We start from the raw sequence: 12,079 nt of genomic DNA on the forward strand, positions 1-12,079 counted from the left end.
AACTGCTTTGCCAAAAGGCAGGTCCCACAACATCTGACACCAGCTGGTCGTTCGATGTACATCAGCCCGATTTACAGCACGGTATATTACCGCATATGGCAATTTAAGATTAATAACAATCTGAAATGCTGGAAAAATCTTCCCATCACATTATTAGGGTGAATAGCTACCATTAAAATTAAAGCCTTACCCCAAATTATTATTTTTCTCAATTATCCCATTCAAACCACATCCATATGGTTTTAGACTCCAACATTATTAAGTTTTACTGGAAAAACAAAAGAGCCCAAATCAGTCTTTTCACTCTTCATAAAAACAAATGTACAATACAGTAAAATATATTATAAGATAATTCGCTTGGATAGAATTAGATAGATTATAATAACATTAAACTTTCAGACCTCCCCTTTATTACCGTTACAATTAAACGTCATAACTGCTTCCAAGCTGGTAAATCTCCACTACCAGGTGATCTCCTGGCAATAATGTCACTGGTCCCCCAAACTTACTATCCCCTACTCCACCTGCTGTCCTTTTTAATGCAAATCACTAATCCTTCTTTTCACCAGCTTGGAGGTGTCATGGTGAAGGGGGGGGGGGGGTCCTTATATCTCACACTGTTCTGCTCTTCTCTCTCTCTCTTCAGTTCACTTGGGGCCTGGTCCTCTGTGATTCTTGGGGGAGGGGACTGGCCTCTCCTGGTGGATCCATGGGGGATGGCATGTGCTGGATGGCTGCATGGGGGCTAAAGTGCATTTCACAGGTGATTTCCTCATACTTTCTAGGGATAGATGAGGTGCAAGAGATTGGGGGTTGTACGGCAGGAAAAAGGTGGGGGTTGGTAGATCCTGTCAACTCTCTTCTTCCCTGTGCTGCTAATTACCTATGAAGTATGAGGTAATCTTTAATTAAGCCTTCAGGACTTATCTGTTGCCCCTCAAACACTTGTCTTCTGTGCTTTCAGAAAACATGGATGTGTTATTCTTTTTCAGATGAGAAGCTTCAGCATAATGACAAGAATTCCCCAAAAATTGAGAAAAAAAGATGAAAAGAAAAACAAGTTGAAAATGAAAATTTCCATAGTTTCAGTTTCAGAAAACTCAGATACATTTGAAAAGTCTTGAAATTAGTTTTACAAAAACATATACAATGGAGTTTGTGACTGACTGAGAAAAATTTTATACATCTTAAACATATACACAATATTGCTAAAAATATTCACTTTTAGTGATATCCCATTCTTAATCTGCAGAGATTAACATGACTTCTATCCACTCTCTACATGTATAATAGCCCCAACTCTTCTGTGAAAACTTTCCACAAGGTTTAGGAATTTATGGGAATTTTTGACCATTTTTCCAGAACCGCATTGCTGAGGTCACCCACTGGTGTTAGATGAAAGGTCCCGGCTCACAGTCTCTGCTCTAATTCAACTCAAAAGTGTTCTGTTGGGTTGAGGTGAAGACTCTGTGCAGGCCAGTCAAGTTCTTCCACACCAGACTCACTCATCCATGTCTTTATGGACCTTGATTCATTTGTGCACTGGTGTGCAGTCATGTTGGAGCAAGAAGGGGCCATCACCAAACCCGTCCTACAAATTTAGTAGCATGAAATTGTGCTTTTCTCTGTAAACGATGAAGGTTGCACAGACAGAAATGTTGTAACTGAATAAAAACAGTGGTAAGCAGCAGTTATGTTATTATATTATGTTTTTCTACATTTTCTTTCTCTAAGCACTTGTCGTTTGATTCAGGTGTGCAGAGGTTTTCCTAAAATTAGCATGAAATTGTGCAAAATGTCTTCTATGAGTTCTAACAGTTCCTTTCACTGTAACTAAAGGACTATGCCAAACTCCTGAAAAAAGCAACAAAAAAACCTCCACACCATAACCCCTGACCACCACCCAACTTTACACTTGGCACAATGTAGTCAGACTGTTCTTGTATTTTTCTCGTACTACTAAGAGTACATCTTGGAGGGGTGAGTGGAGAACAGCTTGTTTATTCTCATTTATCAACGCACATCACCATTTTTCTGATCCTGCACTCTCAGTGTAACCAGGACCAAGCAACTCCTGCCCCCAAAAGTTGATTCTGTTCATCTGGACGTAGCGTTTTCAGTGGGAGAAATGTTTCATCACTCATCTAAACCACTTTTTCATTCTCAGCTGACTGCAGGTTTCCCCAGTATTAGAAACAGTAAATTTGCACAATGACTGAAACTAGCACTACTGAAGGAACAATGGGCTGGGAGGTCAGTTCCTTGATCATTAATATGCAAATTGTCATGACCATTGATCAACAATGACAGATCAAAGCTCATTGATCAAAGACCACTAATCAATGGCATTTCACAGAGAGTTGGGGAATGGCTGCAATCACAGCATTGTAAGATGGCAAAAGATGTACCCTTAGGCCCCCTCCACGATTCAGAGATGGTCTTTCCTTTTTCACGTAAATGGCCTCCTTGACTCCCTGCTCAAACCAGGCGATGAGCATGAATCAAGACGTCTTTGCATCCTGCTTACCACCTATTTGACCTGCTGCCCTCCGGTCAGCACCTCAGGTCAATCACGTCCCATACCTCCAGACTTACAACTGGCTTCCTCCTCTGGGCCATTTGGACTGTTAGTATAAGGTGTCCATTTCCTGACTGAGATTAGTTGGAGGCTGCACACAGGATTTGTAACAAGTCTGCAAAAACCAAGATGTGGTCCAATCTACCATGTGTTGGTGAGGCAGTAGCTCTATAAGCTTCTTTGACAATGAAGATGAAGATCAAGGGCTTCATTTGATCTCGTAGGACAGTCAAGACGTGTGAATCCAGTCAGGTAGGACGAGAGAATTTTATGTCAATAGCACCTTTAGAATTATACTTACATATGCATGAATGTACACACACACACACACACACACACACACACACACACACACACACACACACACACACACACACACGTCAGAATCACTGTCCAGGATGAGGCAACGAACATCCACAAATACATCAGGAAGATGGACACAACTTACCACGTTCTTATGGAAGGACAGGCCCCCTGCACAGTGTGTAACACCAGCAGACAGAGGAAGTGGCTCACATTCACTAATCATGGCAGCATAGGAAGAAGCTTTTATGTTTAGAGGTAGGGGTGTACCACAGCAGTTAAGACCCCAGGTGCAGGCTGCTCTAGCAGCAGGGTGAAAGATGGTAGCAGGAAGGGCATACATGGCACGCCATATCCAAGTGACTGACGTAGTATACAGAACCATCTGTGCCTGGAAATCAAAACTTCAACATGGGTGGTCGAGAATGACAGCTAGGATTCTGTGGGACTTCCAGATACAGACATACAAACTGGTGACGGCTAATCAACCGGACATAGTAATGGCAGACAGGTAGAGGAAGACGGCCACAGTGAAAGATGTAGCTATACCGAATGACGATGATAATCAGGAATAAGGAACACAAGAAGCTGATGAAGTACCAAGGCCTGAGAGCAGAACTTGAGAAGATGTGGAGGGTGAAGTTAACAGTGGTGCCAGTGGTAATCACAGAACTCTTTGTAGTGACCCCCAAGCTAGGCGAGTGGCTCCAGTAGATTGCAGAAACAACATCCAAGATTTCTATCCAGAAGAGCGCAGTCCTAGGAACAGCAAAGATGTAGAGCAGTGGTCCCTTTTTTGCACCACGGACCGGTTTATGTCTGACAATATTTTCACGGACTGACCTTTAAGGTGTCGTGGATAAATACAACAAAATAAAACCAGTACCAGAAAACCCAAAATTTATTCACAACACACGGGAATAAAACCCAGGGAAAACGAGTTAACGATTTAAAAAAACCAAAAAAACGATAAAAAGCAAGCACCCTGAAAACCATAAATATCACGCCCGAGCCTCAAGTCTTGCGGCCCGGAACCAAACCCGGGGGTTGGGGACCGCTGCTGTAGAGGATACTGGTAGAGGACCTGACCTTGAAGGACCGATCACTCTGAGGGGTGAGGGGAATTTTTATAAGGACTTCAGTTCATCACACTTTATTAAAAGTTAATCAAACACAAATTAATCTAATGTTTTGTTCAAAGCTTACTAAATGAAACGATTTTGAGACAAATTGATCACTAAAAATATTAACATTAACTGCAATACTGAAACCACTGAACCCAACATGTCACCATGCATACTATTAATACATTAAAGAGATTATTTGTAGTTAATAGTTACATTACTTAGCAAATGAATACTGCAGCCCACCAGGCTGGAAGTAAACAAAGTTGAGAAATATACACGTGTAGCTTATCACACAGCAGGCAGTTACGCACAGCTGAAATACACAGAGCTTCACATAGCCATTTGTCTAACCCTATTAATTTCAGCAGTATAATTAAGTTTCATAGGACACACTGGAAAAAAGAATTTATTTAAGACCAAGTAGGTGCTATACTGAAATACTGACAAAGTAAACAAACAGCAAAAGGAGTTACTCTATTTAATGACTTGATATATTGCAAACATTTTTTCTTGTCACATATGACCTGTGGAAAAAAATAAAAATCAGCAAAATTAAAACTGATTTAATTTTCTTTACATAATCGGTGATGCTACATCATGTGTTTTAAGAAGATGGTGGACAGACTGACCTTCACAGACACCTGTTCAGGCTGAACATAAGGTCAATAATAAGAGCCCAACTTATACTGGCCTATCACATGTTTCTATTAGTGTACATTTTGTTCGATATGAGGAAACATGAAACTTTTTCCTATTACAGGACAGACATGGAGATAATTAAGCTTAATTAACATGAGATAAATTATCACACAATTAGTTTCAAATCCATTTTGTTCACATCAAAGTTGAGAATTAAGTGAACCACTTATTTTCCCTTTAAAAAAAAAAATTATAATAGGCCTTTTTAGTGTATTACAGATTCAAAGTATCAAACAGCAATAGTCTACAAATAAAAGTTTCCAATATGACCTTTTTGTAGCAGTTCATAAGAATACAATACGCCAGAGAATACCTCATCTACATGACACATATCCTACTTATTCTCCTGCTTTTCTCTAAACATCTCAAAGGCTCAATGTATAATGTAGGTAGTAAAGAAAAACAAAGTAACTAACTGATACTTATTTTATCTGGTGGTTTTAATAATAGTGGTTAGTGCTATAGACAATTAAAAAATAAAAATAGTTATTTGCATATAACCAGTGGTGACTCTAATCAGGGTCAAAATTCCATAAAGTCACATGGTTCTGAGTTGGTCTTTATTGTCATCACATGTGAAATAGGTGATTTTAATATTAATGGTCAAAAGTTTTGGAACACCCCAATTATTTCAGTTATTTATTGGAATTCAAGTTGCTTAAGTCCAATGAATAACTTGAAATGGAACAAAGGTAAATGGTGAACCGCCAGAGGTTTACAAAAACAACACCAACACCACCCCTACTCCAAACTGAAAAATAAGGTACATTTCAGAGTTATACAAGAGGCCTTTTTTCAGGAAAACAAAAATGTGTTAACAATTTAAAGCTGTTCTACAGCAATGGTGGTTTATGGAGCCTTGAAAGCTGGTGCTACTAATTCCTACAGGTGTTCCAACTTTTCTGGATTACTTCCAACCCCTCTGTCTGCATAAAAGCAGTGTTGGAACACATTGTGTTACCATATTCTCGTGAGCATCAGTTGAAAAAGGCATCGCAATGGAAGAGAGACGGACCATCAAAATGTATGTCTTCCTACAGAGAAACTGCAAAGAAAGGCGTCAATGAGTACAGTTTTCTCCACCATCAAAAGTCACTCAGAAACTGGGGTAAACTCTGACATGAAGAGGTCTGGCAGACCCAAAGCCACAAATGAATCAGAGGACAAGTTTCTGAGAGTTAACAAGCTTGCATGATAGACGGCTCACAGGACAACCCAACCCTTTCGAGCACAGCTTAATAGTGATCGTAGCAGGCAAGTCTCAGTTTCAACTGAAGACTTCAGGCTGCAGGTTTGACAGGACGAGTTGCAGCAAGAAAGACACTGCTAAGACGTCAGAATAAGAGGCTTGCCTGGGCCGCGGCTACCACAACATTCTGTAGCGCCATGCAATAGCCTCTGGTATGTGCCTAGTTGGTCAGGGGTTAGCACAATCTCCAGACTTAAACCCCATCGAGCTGGTTTGGGTACCACACATTTATGGGAACTTATTTAACACATATGGGAAGAACTTTATGAAGAATATTTGATTTCTAATGTAGAAAGAAAGCCATGGGTATGTTCAGCTGTTATATCTGCCAAAGGTTTCTACTTTGATGAGTGAAAAATTTAGAATAAGTCCTTATTTGTACAAGGCTTTCATTTCAGAGTGCAATGAGACATTAAACTGAATCATTTTCAACAAAAACTGGAAAAATTGGGGTATTCTAAAACTTTTGACCAGGAGAGTAGAATTCTGTACACACGTTCCATAACCAATGTACTAAAATAAAACTCTTTGCAATATTATACTTTTACTGGAGCATCCATTTCTGATATAACACCAATGAAGATGAAGGAAACGATGAATATAGCTATGATACTGTTGAGATATAAGGACTAACTATCAGTGCTTTTTAGCTAAAATGTGTGAGGTTTGCTCAATGTTACTCATTCAGTGAAAAGATGTATCAATAAAACATCTATATGCATGCAAAGTAAGGTATTAGAGTATGGTATAAATAGAAAATCTTGATGTGAATACTCCACACAGTGAATATTAGCTGTAGTCATGGTTCTGTCGGGCAAGCTGCTACCTCACAGAAAGAGAAGAAGTGGTTTATAGAATATCTACAGCAATTAGGAAGCACAATAACAACCTCAAAACACAAAAGTGCACTCACAGTCACACCAGTAAATGGCAATACATCTAGAAAACAATGAAAAGCATTTCCCCATCAAGAAGACAAGCTCAACAACAAAACTTAAAGTCACAGTTTTCTTTTAAATTTCTGACACCCTAAGGTGCCTTTATGGTGCGCTTTGATTCAGAACAGTCCATGTCATAAACGAAAAAGGCAACATGACTGGTGTGAGATCCAACAGAAGTCCTCCATGAAAAAAAGTACCGTGTGATCCTTTTATCTTATTTCTAACAAGATCTTTTGATGGGACAAGGTTATTTTTTTTCCACCACAATACGACACTTGACCATTTTTCACTTAACAAAAATGTATTTTTGAAGTCATTCGAGTGAGATACTGAAGTATCTCGATGAGCATAAAACGTGTTTTCTTGTCCCAGCTCTGCAGTGTAGTAGTTCGAGTCTGACTGAATTCCATTGTTTTCCATTTCAACAGCACACAGAGGGCCTACAACATGTCCCAGAAGTTAGAAAATCCACAATTTTCGTTGGGAATCTTTCTTTTCATTTACAGATTGAATATCCCCGTTGTAGGTATGTTCTCAGTAGTTGTGTGCACTTCTCTCCGGCTGCTGTCTATAGTGTGGCGATGACTGTTGTTCATATAAGAGATGCTTAGGCCTCAGAACTCAGAGAGGTCCGTGTTGGACTTGGAGGGAGGCGAGCCGCTGCACTATGCTCTGTGCGGAAACTGTAATCATACTTACATAGGGAGAGTTGCATATTATTACTAATTAGTATGGTCTAACAAATTTTCTTATTGTTCACTAAAATCATAATTTCATTTACCTATCTGCAAAATACAGTGTTGACTAGAGCTGGGCGATAGAACGATAACGATATGTATCGCGATATAACTTTTACTCGATAGAGAAATTAAGCTATCGCGATAGACCTCGCCGCTCTTGTTCTCTTTAAAAAAAAAAAAAAAAAAAAAAAAGTCAGCCAATCCAAATTAAGTAGCGCAGAGCCGAACCAATCACAGCCGCAGCGTCACGTCGCGTGACTTGTTACCTACAGCACAAGTGCCAAGCCGCACGTGTGTTTGTTTGGGAAGCAGCCAGCGGGTAATGGAGGAAATGAGTGTGCCGACTAGAAAAATCAACCGAGCGTGACCGAAGAGAAAACAGATGATGGTTCCAACGCCGGAGAGATTGTCGAACAGAAGAGCCAAAGAAGTTCCGTAGTGTGAAGGTATTTCGGCTATTTCAAGTCTGACAAAAAACAGAGTAGCGTGCACTGTAAATTGTGCCGAAAGCAAGTCTGGAAATACAATAAACTGGTGCATGCGTCACACTGTGCGCCACGTTATTGTTTCGGTGAAATGAATTTCTACAATACTGTTAATTCTACTCTCTGCAGTGTTTAAATGCTTACATATACACACAGTTACTGTCCCTCCACACATACGACTCGGTTCTGCTTCTATGCCCCAGCTTTGTTTACTTTTTCCCACCGAGGCTTCTAGACTTCTGATTGGCCAACATTTCTGCACGGTTAGGAATCTAGCGCCACCTGCTGCTTTGGCATGTTCATAGCAGCGTTTTCCTTCATTTCTGCCTTTATGTGTGGACGGATTATTTTTTAAAACGAAAACGGAAAATCTCCGTTTTCAAAAATACCCGTGTACGTGTGGACGTAGCCTCAGTCTCTGACTGGAAGCGCTAATTCGTCATTCGGCTTTTGTCAGACTAAAGTAACTGTTAAAACTGTTTGAAAAGCTCAGCTATACAACAAGGAGAGATTGAGAATTTCCTTTTAGTTCTCAGTTTATTTGATATTGACAAAAGTTAGTCAATTTTGTCTGTTCTTCTGTAAAACAAACTAAGATTTATTTTTAGAATTAATATTTTGTTTCTAAGTGGAATTGACAATTTAGTCTGTTTTGTTTGTTCTATTTTGAAACTTAAACGCTTTAGCGGCTGCCTTTTGTGTAGTTTGCAATATTTGCCTTTATTTATCTGAAAAAGTCTCATGTTCCTTAAGTACATCTACCCTGTTGAACTTATTATGGGAAATAAATATTTAAATAAAAACAAGCTGCTGATTATTTCACATTTTACTTGTGAGCAACGGCACATTTAAATCTTACAAATATAGTTATTTGGCTTATATCGTGATAGATATCGTTATCGCCTGAAATGAAAAAAACATATCGTGATATGAAAAAATCTCATATCGCCCAGCTCTAGTGTTGACTAACAATCATATACAGTAATTTATTAATCCTCTAGTGGACAATCTGTACTTAAGCAAATACTACTTCATTATTCATCTCTGGAGACCATAAATTATACTATGAGAAATGTAACAAAGTCTTATGTCTACTCACCTCCTTTTCAATCTCAGCCAGTGATTTAATTGTAATACCCATCAGATCCACCTGCTGCAGCTGTACATGGAGAACAGGAATGCTGAGATGTGTGAACAAGCTCAACTTCAAGCATGTTGCAATTGTGTGAGAGTAGTGTTGGGAGACTTGTATTACTACAACGTGACTTATTTGAAGGGTTAAGTTGAATAAAAGTTTGCCATTTTTCTAGGTGCAGTCTGAACATTGTGATAGAGGCTCAACAAATTTATCAGCTCATCACCCAATAAAAGGTTTATGCCACAGCCGCCTTCAATGAACAGAATTGGTAATTTAGAGCAATACTGGTAACACTGCTATTAGCAAAATCCGTTTTTATGTTTCTGTAATAATTGATCTACCAGTATGCCGAAGGCCTTTAAAATATTTTGAATGCTAAAATATATATTTATTGCTACTATCCAGTCATTTTCAAATTTACCATTTCATAAATAAGCATTAAATATATTAAAGCATGTTACATACTAAGAAAAATTTAATTAATTTTAATTTGAATACCATCTGTCATTATGGAAAATGTTACTTAATACTAATCTCTTCCCAACAAGATGCAAGAGTTAATTTGTGCTAGCTAAGCAATAGTGGTATTGACAGTGTACCCTTTAGTGCTTCACTGAGATTTGGCTGAGTGAACTTTGAAGAGGCTCACTCATCACTCTGGATGGCTTGCAACGGCCACAGGATATCACCAGAGAGTGATGAATGAGAAAGGGAGGAGGAATAGCGATGTTTGTGAATGAGAAGTGAAATAACACTGGACAACACTTCCTGAGTGCTGATTGAATGAGGAAGAAACTACAAAAAAAAAAAAAAAAAAAAAAAAAAAAAAAAAAGCTCAAGACCAGAAAAGCTCCCCACTGCTCAGGGACTGTGCAGACCAGCTCTGTGATCATGCGCATGTTTATCCGTGGGAGACATCCTGTGTTGTTCCAGTACTAACCATTTCACACTTGTAATCTTAACTTCCCACCTGATGAAGACAATTAGGGAGGATTGTCCTCAACCACCTCGAAACTCTAGTAAGCATGCTGCTGCCAGACCCCTGTAGTTCACTTTACTCTACTTTTGGTAGAGCTGGGCGATAGAACGATAACGAGATGTAAATTAAACTATCGCGATAGACCTCGCCACTCTTGTCCTCTTAAAAAAAAAAGAAAAAAAAAGAACAGCCAATCCAAATTAAGTAGCGCAGAGCCGAACCAATCACAGCCGCAGCGTCACGTCACGTGACTTGTTACGTACAGCACAAGTGCCAAGCCGCACATGTGTATTTGTTTGGGAAGCAGCCAGCCACCGTACCGCCCGGGTAATGTAGGAAATGAGTGTGCCGACTAGAAAAATCAACCGAGCGTGACCGAAGGGAAAACAGATGATGGTTCCAATGCCGGAGAGATTGTCGAATGGAAGAGCCATAGAAGTTCTGTAGTGTGAAGGTATTTCGGCTATTTCAAGTCTGACAAAAAACAGAGTAGTGTGCACTGTAAATTGTGCCGAAAGCAAGTCTGGAAATACAATAAACTGGTGCATGCGCTACGTCCACACGTACCCGGGTATTTCTGAAAACGCAGATTTTTCTATGCGTTTGCACCTTTCGTCCACACGTAAACAGCGTTTTTGGTCACTGAAAACGAAGATTTTTAAGAACTCAGTTTTTGCATTTACGTGTGGATTAGAAAAACGTAGAAAACGCAGCGTCAAAGGTGTGCGCATTTTTTGACGTCACACTGTGCGCCACGTTATTGTTTCGGTGAAATGAATTTCTACAATACTGTTACTGTTAATTCTACTCTCTGCAGTGTTTAAATGCTTACATATACACACAGTTACTGTCCGTCCACACATACGACTCTGTTCTGCTTCTATGCCCCAGCTTTGTTTACTTTTTCCCACCGAGGCTTCTAGACTTCTGATTGGTCAACATTTCTGCACGGTTAGGAATCTAGCTCCACCTGCTGCTTTGGCATGTTCATAGCAGCGTTTTCCTTCATTTCTGCCTTTATGTGTGGACGGGATTATTTTTTTAAAACGAAAACGGAAAATCTCAGTTTTCAAAAATACCCGTGTACGTGTGGACGTAGCCTCAGTCTCTGACTGGAAGCGCTAATTCGTCATTCGGCTTTTGTCAGACTAAAGTAACTGTTAAAACTGTTTGAAAAGCTCAGCTATACAACAAGGAGAGATTGAGAATTTCCTTTTAGTTCTCAGTTTATTTGATATTGACAAAAGTTAGTCAGTTTTGTCTGTTCTTCTGTAAAACAAACTAAGATTTATTTTTAGAATTAATATTTTGTTTCTAAGTGGAATTGACAATTTAGTCTGTTTTGTTTGTTCTATTTTGAAACTTAAACGCTTTAGCGGCTGCCTTTTGTGTAGTTTGCAATATTTGCCTTTATTTATCTGAAAAAGTCTCATGTTCCTTAAGTACATCTACCCTGTTGAACTTATTATGGGAAATAAATATTTAAATAAAAACAAGCTGCTGATTATTTCACATTTTACTTGTGAGCAACGGCACATTTAAATCTTACAAACATAGTTATTTGGCTTATATCGTGATAGATATCGTTTTTCGCCTGAAATGAAAAAAAAAACAACATATCGTGATATGCAAAAATCTTATATCGCCCAGCTCTACGTCCTGGAATTGAGGTGGATGATGCAAGCATCTACTTCCATAGATTACTGTCATGCCTAACAATACTGGAAGCACTGTGAGGGTCATGTTTTTTGACTTCTCTACCACTTTCAATACAATTCAACAGGCACTGCTAAGATTGAAAAGCTGAAAAGGAGCAGGAGTCGACCATAACCTTACTTTA

At 39.1% G+C, this 12,079-nt stretch overlaps 1 protein-coding gene across 1 annotated transcript in view; it reads right to left on the reverse strand.

The window, feature by feature from the left end:
* Positions 1-4,472: 4,472 nt before the first annotated feature.
* mvb12ba (multivesicular body subunit 12Ba) overlaps positions 4,473-12,079 on the reverse strand; it is a 30,498-nt gene continuing 22,891 nt past the window's right edge. The window contains exons 9-10 of the mRNA XM_085464639.1: positions 9,222-9,281; positions 4,473-7,591 (exon numbers count right to left, since the gene is read on the reverse strand). Of these exons, the coding sequence (XP_085320765.1) occupies positions 7,505-7,591; positions 9,222-9,281 (147 nt within the window). The 3' untranslated portion in view covers positions 4,473-7,504. The remainder of the gene's footprint in view (positions 7,592-9,221; positions 9,282-12,079) is intronic.

Source organism: Copadichromis virginalis, linkage group LG7, assembly GCF_057382275.1.
Source record: "Copadichromis virginalis isolate Kocher_CV1m ecotype Utaka linkage group LG7, C_Virginalis_male_GT1.1, whole genome shotgun sequence".
Lineage (NCBI taxonomy): Eukaryota > Metazoa > Chordata > Actinopteri > Cichliformes > Cichlidae > Copadichromis > Copadichromis virginalis.